Source organism: Ailuropoda melanoleuca, chromosome 13 (assembly GCF_002007445.2).
Source record: "Ailuropoda melanoleuca isolate Jingjing chromosome 13, ASM200744v2, whole genome shotgun sequence".
Classification (NCBI taxonomy): Eukaryota; Metazoa; Chordata; class Mammalia; order Carnivora; family Ursidae; genus Ailuropoda; species Ailuropoda melanoleuca.
The window spans coordinates 11,533,251-11,546,592 of record NC_048230.1 but is presented as its reverse complement, the minus strand read 5'-3'; the positions used below and the strand labels follow the sequence as shown (position 1 = coordinate 11,546,592).

General features: G+C 38.4%; 1 protein-coding gene across 1 annotated transcript in view; it reads right to left on the bottom strand.

The window, feature by feature from the left end:
* The window catches only part of BCAS3 (BCAS3 microtubule associated cell migration factor), a 621,209-nt gene that overhangs the window by 590,611 nt on the left and 17,256 nt on the right, over positions 1–13,342 (bottom strand). The window contains exon 5 of the mRNA XM_034640661.1: positions 3,699–3,805. Within this exon, the coding sequence (XP_034496552.1) occupies positions 3,699–3,805 (107 nt within the window). The remainder of the gene's footprint in view (positions 1–3,698; positions 3,806–13,342) is intronic.

The following is a 13,342-nucleotide window of genomic DNA, read 5'->3' as shown; positions in this document are numbered from 1 at the left end:
CCCTGGCTAAATCTTAACTTCTACGCCACTTCCTTATTATTATGATCTCTTATTCTTTTCATCATATTACAATTTAAATTGTATATCATTTTTATTTAAATTCACCTTTCCTACTAGCTCCATTAGAGCAAACACCATGTCTGTTTTGCTCAAAATACATATTTTATCCCAGATCTGTGCTGAATAAATGAATACCTTTTTTTCTCTTTTTTTAAGTGGGCATGGAGCCCAACACAGGGCTTGAACTCACAACCCTGAGATCAAGACCTGAGATCAAGAGTCGGATGCCTAACCAACTGGCCACCGAAGAGCCCCAATAATGAACACCTTTTAAGTCCTCATAGTTTGTGGCACCAAGTCACTCTAGTATAAGACTGGGAGAAGAGAAAAATCAAGACTATAAATAGGACATATTAAAATGATGGAAATAAATACTGAGATAACAGCTAACAGAACTCAAGGAATTGTAAAAGGAAGAGTACAGAACTGCTTATTTTTTCATATGAATCACACAAAACTATTTGATTTTTAATCCACGTACAATCTTGATATTTTTCTTTAAGTTAAGAATTTTAAGCAAGAGAACCTATATTTATATTACCAAAAAGAGGCAATGAGATGGTTAGGCATGAGTGGGAAAAGGGCCTGTTTATCCAGAACATCAACAAATAATCATGCTTTCTTACATGACATCAGATGTGTTGAGAGAAGGGGCCTGACAGCTTGGGAAAGCTGGGAAGGCTGGTGTTTTCCTCCAGCCACCCCCTATACAAAGTGGTGGGAACTGCACAGTAGAGCAACTACATCTGGGCAGTTCTGCTTGTGAGCGAACTCCACAAACTAACTGTATGTCGAGACACCATCTAGGCCTTTTCCAAATTCATGCAATTTGTAAATAGACAATTTTTTAAATGTGTAACCAGGATCTGTTTACTTTCTTAATCTGAGACCCACAGGTTATATAAAATCAAGAGGAGGGAACCCCGTTCACAAACTTGAAGCAAAAAATGAGCTATGGCTTGGACAGGGATTGACTTTCTGCCCGCTCACACGTACTCAAAAGCAAATATGATTTATGGCCTGAAAAGATCCCTAAGACCCAGGATTATTTCTAAGTTGACCAACATAAGCTCCCCACTGTCTAGCACATAGTAACACTTCAATGATTACTGAATAACTGACCAGTGATAAACAATTTTTGGAAGAGTTTAGTTAGTAATGGGTAACAGTCACAGTACTCTATAAAAGATGAAGAGTTGAAGGCACATCATAACCTGCATAACGAAAACTAAAATTGAACTGCCAAAGTACTAGTATAATTTTTGCTGTCACATTTAGGGAGTAATGACGTACAGCTCTGAGATCATAGGCTTTGAATTTGAAGTCAGATAGAAGTGGGTTTGACTTCCAATACCACCTCTTGCAAGTGGTATGACGCTACCACCTGTAAACAGGGTAACTTCTACCTCACCGTGTATGACAGATGAGATTCTGTGTCTATAAAATGCTTCGAACACAGTAAGAGCACAGTCAATGCAACAGAAGGAGCTTATTTTCCCAAACTGCCTCCTAATTCTTGAAACAGTCCTCACAGGGCTATAATACTACAATAGTAAACAACCAGCTAATGAATATTGCATGAAGACAAGATTATTCCAGTCCCTCAAAATGCAATCTGGGAGTAAGAATTACTTTACTGAAGTAATTTAAATTACTCAGAAGACCTTTAAGTCACTCAGAGCTAAACACAAGTTAACTTTAAAACTATTAAAAGTGATACCTCTAATTATAACCCAAACAAGTGGGTAGCCTGAGTACCACCAAAGGAATGTGCTCAGTCCGGTCAACGCCCCTAATCACACAGGCTCAACCTTCTTGCTAAAGCTCTAGCTTCCCCTCTGCCTTCAAGTCTGTCAACAAAGAGTGTAATGGATCAAAATATTATATCTATTAATAAGAAAAAGTTACACTTACAAAATCTTTCCCTCTGATCACAACCTAGAAATATTTCTCTCGGTAGGGAAAAAAAAAAAAAACACTGCCTAATTTTAAGTCCTGTCCGTGCCTTCGGTATGATACTTAAATTACAAACGGCATTGCAGGACCATGAAAAATGTCAACTACCCATCCCAAAAGGCAAAAGAAAGAGGACACTCATTTCATGACATACAACAGGATTCTTCTATCTCTGCAAAATAAAGCCAATCTTTAAAAATAAGAAATATAAAACCTCTAACCCTAAATAACTAATTATATCATAATTATGTGATTAGATGAAAGACCAAAGTTCATCATCAGTGACTTATCAAAAAATAAGTAAATTTTTACTTAAAATATTAAAGAATTATGAAGTCCAATGTAATCATTACTTAATAATCTTTATGCCCCTGAAGCCAAATTCTGTACTCAAGAACATCCTGAATTCCTTTAAATTTGACATAATATACTATGTTCTCCTATAAATCTTTTAAGAAGTAATGATATTACCTGACAGAACCAAAAAGGGGGAGGGGAATCCTAGCTGAAACACACACATACACAAGGAGCTTCAATTTGGTGAGTGAATTTATTAAAGATACAAATAGCCCTGAGCCTCCAACTGCAAAAAAAAAAAAAACCCACACCACAGAAGTTCCCCTTCCCCCAACCATCTACCGAAGAGATCTGATATTTCGGCCAGGCCAGAATGTAAGTACAAGCCAAAGTATGCAATCTGTTCTGTAAGTCACTCAGCTGTGATTCTACCAAGCCTCTTTCTCTTTTAGGACATTTTATTTCTGGTCATCCCAAAGAGGAACATGTAGGATTTAAGAGGCAAACTGGGACCAATATTAGGCAATTTTAAACACTTACCAAAATTGAAATTTATCTTATCTAGATACACAGACATAAAATAACCTTTGTTCAAATTCATGTATTACATCATTATGTCTAACAGCAGAAAAAAAGAGATATTCAAGTTTTTTCAATATAGGGAACAAATTACATAAATTAAGGAAAATCCAAATAATGCAATTATATGCAGCTTTTAAAATGCAATGAAGGAGCTCTCTGAATACTGACATTATGAGTAAAACACAGCAAAGTACAGACTAAGTTGTACAATATGCTCCCATCTGCTAGGGAGGGCAGAGTGGCACAAACAAATTCATTTATGTTTTATTTGCATAAAACACAGATGTAAGGATACACAGGAAACTAGAAATCTGGGTTGCCTCAAGGGGAAATGGTGGACCGGGGTGGGAGGGAGTTTTTTTAACCCTTCATAACCTCGAGAATTTTGTACCATATGACTGTTTTAACTGATTCAAAACACAGATTTTTAATGACTGCTGATTTTTAAAAAGAAAAGTTTTAAAAAGCCTTCTGTAAGCTTGTTTACTCTCCTGGAAAATGGGAGGGAAATAATAATAATACCTACTCAACAGAGTTACTACGACGAAAAAATGAGATCTTGCGTGTAAGTTGATTCCCACAATTCCTGGCCTGACATCACAAATCATTTACAGCCCCTCTGCTCCCTCACTTGCCCCTTGTTCTTTGTGCCTTGCATGGTGCTAAACAAACAGCAGCCTCTCAGCAGCTGCTTGTGAAATAAATGGATGAGACCTTACAGAAAGTATGGCCAGATTTCACATCAGCTAGCATGCTGGCCAGTACTGTACCTTAGATCCGGATTCAACCTTCTCCAGACTTACCGGAATGCTCCAGACCTGCATTCCATCACTGTAGCCGATCATAATCAGCAGAGGCGGCTCATTCCCAGTGCTATGTATTTCATGAAATTCCAGATTTCTCGATGTATCTGCGTTAGAATTAAGCCACAAAGAAGCAAATTAAAAAGAAAACAACCACACTTCTTCAATGTTATTAGTCTAACAATTGTTTAAATTGTTTTTCAGTAAAAGTAAGTATTTGGAAGACATCATCTATAAGAAAGTGAACACGAAGGTGAAATTATAAAACTAGTAGTTTTTTTTTTTAACAGTACCTATAATTATCTGCACCAGTAAGACTATTTAAAAAACTTTCACTAGAAAACTTGGGAATATTAACACCAGGAACAAAACCATCTGTAAATGATACATGAAAAAAATTTTTTTACCAAAATAAAATATAAATATGAAGTATAACATACCAGAATTTCTAATATTTGTAAATTTAACAGTGGAAGACAAGTTACGTTCCTTCATGTTTAGGAACTGAATTCTGATACACCTGAACACCGGGCATGTGGTCCACTACAAGAGAATTATAGGTACTTGTCTCATCGACTTCCAATTCGCATCAGTGAATATTAAGCATCTGTTATATAATCAGTATTATGAAAGACATCCTTCCTGAAAAAAACAATTGCACCTCACAAAACACGAATTCAAGCATTCTGTTCTCAAATCATGACCTTACCCTCCAGCAAGTTTGCTCAACCATTTCCATTATGATCCATTTTTTACTTCATTACACTCTCTGGTCCACCAATACCCCTGCCTTCTCCCCGTTCTTCAGACCACCTTATATTGACTCTCCTTCCATCTTATGGTCTTTGATCAATCATTTCAGTAACTTCTGCCAATAATCTACAGTCTCTGATCTCTTCTTATGGGATCTCTGCATGGCACCCATCTCGCAAAATCTCAATCCTAGATGAACCCAACTACCTGCTATCTTCATAAGGCGATCAAGTACTGCTATAGGAATACCACACGATTAGACAGAATTGGTACCACTATAAAATTATTTATCTCTACAAACCTCAACTGGACCCTCAGAACAGCATAACAAATTTACTCTATTTTCTGGAACTTCACCTCTAATTTCTCCAATGACTTTTTAAGCCTTCTCCAAGCTCTGACTCTACCCAACCCCTCCTTACTCAGCAGATAATCTGTCTCAGACTGCACAGGGAAACTAGAAATTTCCTGTTGCCAAAGACCTGAGTGCATTAGTACCACTCTATTCTCATTCCATCCCATTACAAACAGTTGTCTGTCCTTCTGTCTAAATTTCTCCATCTACGCTTTGGATCCCATCCTCCTCCACCTTCTCAGGAGCTTTTTTCTAATCATTTCTTTCCTTTATCTTCCATACCTTCCATACTACTAGTTTCAGTGAGCATTTAAACATGCAGAAGTGTCTCCTACCTTTTAAAAAATTTCAAATAAATCAGTGCCAGGGAATTTTAGATGTAAATAATAAAGGTAAAATTAGGAAAACACGAGTGGATTACGTAGAAGCGCATTTTCATCATCATGGTACAGGGAAAGGCTTCTTAATAGGACACGAAAAATTCTTTGCATAAAAGATCGGTAAATTCTACCACATTATCTATTACATTAAAATGAAGAACTTCTGTTAATCATGAGCCACCCTTACCAGAAAAGTGAAAAGGCAAACCACAGCACCAGAGAAGAGACTTACAACAACTAAAACCCCACAAGGACTCATCTTGTACATATAACAGTTAAAAATCAATATGAAACAGATAAATCACCAGAAAAATAGGCTAGAGACATGAAAATACACTTCAAAAAGAAGACATTCAAATAAATCCATCATCAATAAATATGAAAAGTGGCTCAATCTCATTTGTAATTAAGGAAGTGTTGATTAAAACCACAATCACAAAACCAAGTGTTGGCAGGATGTGAAATAAAGTATTGCTTATTTACTGCTAGGGAACGTAAATCAGTACAACCACTTTGGAAAACAGTTTGACAATAAATGCCCAAGTTGAAGATAAAATGCCCTTTGAACAAGTAGCTCTACTCTAGATACACACTCGTTAGAAAAAAGAGCATGAATAGGCCAAGAGACAAGCACAAGAATATTCAGAGCAGCATTATTTGTGTTTTTAAGATTTTTTTTTTTTAGGTAATCTCTACACCCCACGTGGGGCTCAAACTCACAGCCCAAAGACTGAGAGTTGCATGCTCTTCCAACTGAGCCTGTGAGGCACCCTCATAGCAGCACTATTTGTAAAGAGCCAAAAGCTGAAATCAATCCAAATGTCCATCAAAAGGAAAGCAGACAAGCATAGCAATATACTGCAACAATGGAATACTACTCACCACGGAAAAATAACGAACCACTGTCGTACATCATAACATGGATGAACCTCACAGACATAATGAGCCAAAGAAGCCAGGCACAAAAAAAACTAGAGAGCAAATAATTCTATTGATATGAAATTCAAAACCACTAAGCAATTAGGTAACAATATTCTACTTCTTACCCTAGGTGATGTTTACACAGGTGCTGGATTCGTAAAAATTCATTCATTGATCTACCCTTTTGTATTACTTATCATGATATATTTGCACAATAAATAAGGCTTTAAAAAATCATAAATTGAAACAACAATATCCCTCTCCCTTTATTTGACTTCATTACTCTCCTCTCCTTCTAGAAGCTGAACTCTTTGATTAAGTTGTTTGTAACCGTCATTCATCTCTCATTCACCCCAAATCCATTTCAAAATGGTTTCTGCCCCGACACTCCTCCCAAGTGATTTCTGCTGTGGTCACCAATAATCTCCAAGTTGTTGAATACAAGTACATTTTTAAAGCCCATCTTGTTAGTCTATTTAGCAGCTATAACCAACACTCGCCATTTTCTCCTTAAAATATTTTCCTTTGGTTTTCAGGTATGATCTTCTCCTGGTTTTCCTCCTATCACTCTAACCATTCCATGACCATTTCCTGCACTGACTCATTCCTTTCCACCTACTCTTTAAATACTGGAGTTGTTCAAAGCTAACTAACTCCTAAACACTGTTCTCACAGTATAGCCTCCCAAGTGGTCTCATTCCATCCACTGCTTCTTTTAGTATCTGCTAGTGACTTCCTCAACATAGGTTTTTGGATGTCTAGTAGAAGACCAAAATCCACTCAAAGATCATGATTTCCTCCACAAACCTATCTTCCACCAGGGCTCTCTATTTTGGTGAATAGCATGATTATCTAGCCAGCTGGCAAAGTCAGGAATCACCTTCTTCCTTTCCTCTAACAATAAATCTATCAGCAATCTATCACCTGTGTCTTCCTAAACAGCTCTCTTCTTACACCACCACTACCCTGCCCATTATAACATCGATTCCAAAACCATAAAATGGCTTCCTGCAACACTGTTACCCACAAACTCCATACAAAAGGGTGCTTTTTTTAAAAATATAAATAATGATGTATCTCTTCACCTCTATATTAGTGACTTCTTGTTGCTCAAATATAAAGATCAAAATGCTCAACACAGCTTATAATCAGTAATATTTAATACTGAATTTCTTTTGACAGGAATTCACTGGCATAAACTTAATAGCACATAATTCTATCACCAGGAAAATTCAGAATTATAAACTTATTTTCCAAGGGCATAATTCTCTTTATACCTAACATTTACACGGTCTTTTATAGTTTTCAATGTGCTGTGATATACAGATCAGCTCATCTGACAAACAACAATCCTGTTTTATGTGCAGAGCAGGGGCCAATTTCATGTTATCATTGACAAGAACAAGTTAGTCATAATGTACTCAAAACTGAAAAGAAATCTCAGGATTCTTGACATTCAATCCAGTCATCTTTCTACTACAGCTACCATCTTGACCACAGGTTGTTACTTTTAGAAGGGCTCAAATGCTACGTATAAAACCCTGAGGTCATAATACGAACAAAATCTCCTTTCTCCTATTTTAGATTCTGCTTAGTCACTTGTATTCTTTTTCATTCTCTAGATGGTGGTACAGCAGACTTTATCACTCTGGAATGAAACTCCTAATTTTGTAAAACTTGTAGGTTATTCTTCAAAACTGTTACAGCTTTAAGTAATCCTTATTCTTGACTTTTCTTCATATCCCCTATTCTACCATCACTGGTTATTCTATCCATAACTGTTCTTTATCTTCTTTACTGGGTTTCTTTTTTTCTTATTTCCCCCCCCCCCAAACATAGACTTTAAAGTCTTTCCTACAGAGATATGTAGCATTTCTCTGTGGTTTTAGTCAACTACAATGTTCTCCTTTCATTCACCCATCCTCCGAAAACTTGTCCACTCAGTATACTCTTCCTCCTTAGAAAAATCTTTGCAATTGGGGGACAGAGGCCCACTGGGTTTTCTGCTCACCTAAAAAATCGAGGTATAAGGTGAAATTAGATCTTTCTCCCAAACCAGATGCTTCTGTATTCCATCTGTGTATTAATAGCAGCAATGTACTGCCAATACTCAGTCTAAAAACTGGGAAGTCATTTTTAGTAGATGCTAATAGGTGAATGAGGATTGAGGCAGGAAAGAAGATTTCAACCAGAAGGCCCCCTGTACAAAGATCCTGAGGCATAAAAAGTTCTGTGCCATTCATGACCTGAAAGCCAAGTAGGGTTGAAACATAGCTTTTGAGGGGACATAGTTAGATGGGAAAAGGAATAAGAGTTTAAAGCACTTGTGAGACATCTACATGAAATGTCCAGGGCGTAGCTGACATGTGGACCCAAGCATGCTACAGCAACAGAGGCTTGCATCAGCCCTTACAATTGTATGCTTCACACACTTCTCACTCTGTGCCGCCCCCTTTCCCAGTAACTGATCCTACTCCTCATCGAGCACAGGAACAGGCACATAACGAGCTGAGCCAATTCTAGTACTACATCCTTGGCCACTGCAACTATTCCAGTAGCCGGAAGGTAATCCTTCTGGACACCCAATGAATACTTTTTCCTCCTTGATCATATAACATAATCATATAGGTATGGTCAGAGAGCTTTGAGCAATCACTGCTCCAACCTCATTAGAGAAGTCAAAGAAGAGAAGCAAACATGCAGAAAGAAGTAGTGACAAGAAGTGAATGACAAGAAGTTTCAAGCCACTATCCTTTCCAGGTATATGATGTGAGAAGGTTAAAAAAAATAATTCCCACATGGAAAATAGTATGGAGGTTCCTCAAAAAAATTAAAAATAGAATAAACATACGAGCTAACAATTCCACTTACGGATATATACTCAGAAAGAATTGAAAACAGAAAGTCAAAGAGATATTTTTATATGAATATTAATAGCATTATTCACAAAGCCAAAAGGTGGAAGCAACCCACATGACCATCGATGAATAAATAAAATATGATATATACATACAATGGAATATTATACAGCCTTGAAAGGAAATTCCAACACATGCTACAGCACTGATGAACCTTGATATGCTAAGTGAAATAAGCCAGTCACATAAAGACAAATGCTGTATGACACCATTTACGAAGTACCTTGAATAATCAAATTCATAGAGCCAGAAAGTATAATGGTGGATACCAAGGGCTAGTGGGAAGGAGAGAATATGGAACTATTGTACAATGGGTATGGAGTTTCAGTTTTACAAGATGAAAAGAGTTCTAAACATTGTTTGCCTAACAATGTGAATGTACTTAACACTACTAAACTATACACTTAAAAATGGCTAAAAAGGTAAATTCTATGTTATGTGTATTTTATCACAATAAAAACTTCTCTTGATTCTCTTAAACCAATCACTTGCAACTGAAAAAAAAAAGCCTGCTGAATATAAAAACGGATACCTAAGTATAGTGAGTACTATACTACAGCATAATATATATAATACACAGCATGACATATGTAACATAGTACTATACTAGTACTTTTATATTAGAATTGACCAAGTCAGGATGGGCCAGGGCGTGGTAAGAATTTCCCCTCACAGACTAGAAGGTTGGCAGTTATTGTTATACTGTGGCAAACCAGCTGGTTAACATGACGTGTTCTGGGACTCAAATTATACACTCACGTTTAAGGAATCTGACAGAAACATCAGGATATTAAACTGCTTTGTCTACTTCTTAAACCTTTTTCAGTATGGAGCCTCAAGAAAAACAAGTTTAGGTATAAGTCAGACTGCCTAGAAGCAGAAAGAGAACAGTGACAATGACACAAAGGGACTTCATACCACTCACAAATGAGTTTCAAAAGCAGGAGTCTCCACCTAACAACAAGCCAAAGTCAGTACAATGATTAGGAATGGAGATACCTAAGAGAACTCAGGATTGGAGAATCCCAATAAGCCAGGTCCCTTAGAATTATCTCCTGTTAGGCGTTGCCTAGTCAACCCCCAACTACAATAAGCCATAATCAAATGGGTTGCAGCCTGGAGGCAAGGAGTCAACTGGTATCACTCTACCATTCCAAGCAAAAAAAGCAGAGCTCCCAGGCCTGTTGGAAGGAATAGAAAGCAATCACCAGAGAAGAGCTTACAATTCAAATACTGCAACTTTTAAATTAATTAATAGCCAATAGTTTCATTAATAATATAAAATAACTTAAGACTGTAGCCAGGTAATAAACTTCTAAATTGTTCTGCCAGAAAAACTCCAGGTCTGGCAAAGAGAAGCCTAAATACCTAATACCATCTCCAGGAACCCATAACTGTTCTACAAAGAATTCTGCAAGCTGCTTAGCATTGCTAAGACCTGAAGAATCCCCTCCACTATCTCCCCTAGGGTATCGTGAAAAACAGAAGGCCATAAACAAGGAATTGCACCCCAGGTGCACCAGGTACCAAGGAAGGGCAGACTGGCTGATAGAGAAACTCCAATGTGAGGGAAAAGTTAGCCCTTGTTAGCCTTCTTCAGTGAGATGCTGGAATTGCAGCCAATAAACCCTACTTTTTTTCTTTTCCACAGCCAAATTTCCTTTCAATTGTAAACATCTCAGGTTTGCTGCACAAAGACCTAAAAAAAAAAAACATTCTTGAAGAAAGAACACAAATAGGGGCATCTGGGTGGCGCCTCTGGTTAAGCGTCCAACTCTTGGTTTTGGCTCAGATCATGATCTCAGGGTCATGAGATCAAGCCCTGTGTCAGGCTCTGAGCTCAGTGTAGAGTTGGCTTGAGATTCTCTCTCTCCTTTCCCCTCCCCCTTTCCCCACCCCCACTCATGCTCAATCTCCCTCAAAAGAAAGAAAGAAAGAAAGAAAGAAAGAAAGAAAGAAAGAAAGAAAGAAAGAAAGAAAGAAAACACAAATAGACAAATTCAAGAAATGCTGCAAGAGACTGAGGAAGTAAGGGGGATCAAATATCTTGGTAATCTTTACTATTGCCTTAAAACCTAACAAGTATACACACAAACTCCTAGGGCCAGAGACAATAAAAAGTACATCCATTAAAAAGCTGGGACAAAATTTCATACAGTATCAATATGATATAAAAAGGAGAGACCAAAAAACATGTGAGTATTAAAGAGGAAAATGTATATATTTAAAAGTTTAATAAATCAACTGGGATATGGAATACTATGTTTAAAATAACCATTGTAAGTTCAATAGCACACATAGATAAAATAATTTTCAAGCAGGATCCATCTACATTTCCAGATGCATTTTACTTCAATAAAGCAAAGGCTTTATGGAATATTACACCAACAATTTTTATTTGTTGTTAAAACACACACACACAAAATCATACCTAAGTAAAGATTATTTTGCTTAAATTTTCTAAATGTCAGTTTTGTAATATTAAAATCATTTTTTTTGCTGCTGTGCCCTTAAAAACTATTTTTAACATTTTGCATATGTTGTACAACAAGCTTTTATTACTATCTGCACTAGTATTTCCAAGACCACGACCACATTTACTTTGTTATTAAATCAAGAAAGTTCTCTAAGGGGCGCCTGGGTGGCACAGCAGTTAAGCGTCTGCCTTCAGCTCAGGGCATGATCCCGGCGTTGTGGGATCGAGCCCCACATTAGGCTCCTCTGATGAGCCTGCTTCTTCCTCTCCCACTCCCCCTGCTTGTGTTTCCCTCTCTCGCTGGCTGTCTCTATCTCTGTCAAATAAATAAATAAAATCTTTAAAAAAAAAAAAAAAGAAAGAAAGAAAGTTCTCTAATGGGGCACCCGGCTGGCTCAGTCATTGGAGCATACAACTCTTGATCTCAGGGTTGTGGGTTCCAGCCCCACATTGGTTGTAGAGAGTACTTAAAAATAAAATCTTAAAAAAAAAAAAAAAAAAAAAAAAAAAAAAGAAAGTTCTCTAATACTTTCTAACATGCACAAAGCAAAAATATACTTCCAGAAGAGAAAGAAGTGTCTGAATTCAAGAGGAAAAGATGATCGAAAACAAAAGATGAATAGTTACCTAGTTACTAATAAAGAGGGAAAAGGAAAGTAGGAGGACCCTACGCTTGCCTCATCCCTTGAACACAGCTAGATAAATATCAAATCATTCTGAACACCCAGGAAACAGATCTGAGGACTGAGAGAACAAACTGCACAACTAGAGGGAGAAAAAAAGGCCACATCATGGAAAGTAGAAGGTGCAGAGACATGATTTGGGGGAGAAAAGAATCACCAGTACTGCAGAGAGGAGGGAGCCCTGATCAGGGAGAAAGGCGAGAGAGAAACAAAGAGAAAGAGAGAGAGAGAGAAAGAGAACAGAGCTCAGGGCATTGCAAAAGAAAAACACCTCCCCGAAACCACTGACAGGGAAATAAGAGGGGCTGATGATTTTGAGTTTTTACAAGCAGCGGAGCTCAAAGTCTCAAGTTTTAGAAGTCTGCGCCATCACCAGGTGGAGCCTGAAGGGAACAGAGGTGCTCCTGTGGAGAAGGCAGAGGCTCGGGAGCGGACAGCATGATCTGAGGATTCCCTGGGTCACACTGGGAGAAGCAGTTCCCCTTCTTGGAGTGCATCTGGGAAAGGTGGCACTGCCTTGTGGGGACAAAAGAGCCAGTGGGTGCCACTGACCTGCCCCGTTAACTAGCATAGGAGAAGCAGAAGCAGCTGCTGAGGGCAGGTAACCTGGATGCCAGCTTTTGGCTACACTTTACCATAAACTCCAAGCCTCTGCATGTTCATGCAACTCCCTTCTGGGACAAACCAGCACTAGACACAGCGGGCGAGACCCACACCCAGAGGATCAACGTGGGTCTGTGCCATACCAGGTCCCTAAAATCTGGAGTTCTGAAACCCAGACAGTGGGCCTGAGATAAAACACAGAAGCACTGCACCACCAGGTGAGCAGATGGCTCGGACACACATAGGATGAAGGCAGGGATCTAACGGAAGCCGGGGACACAAGAAGAGATATTGTTCACACTTCTGTGAGGAATTCCTGAATAGCAGCAGGCACAAACTCCCCTCTCCAAGGACGAGAGAGTCAACTGATGCCATTTTTACCCCTGTCCCTCAGCAGGGATGGACTTCAGTGAGCAGCACAGTGCCCACAGTGGAAGCCTGAACCACTTACACCAAGCCCTGACCCCTGCACTGTGCAGGTGCTTCTTTACTAGGACAAGTGTGCCTGAGAGTCAGAGCAGCAGCAGGCCCCTCCACCAGAAGACCAGCACAAAT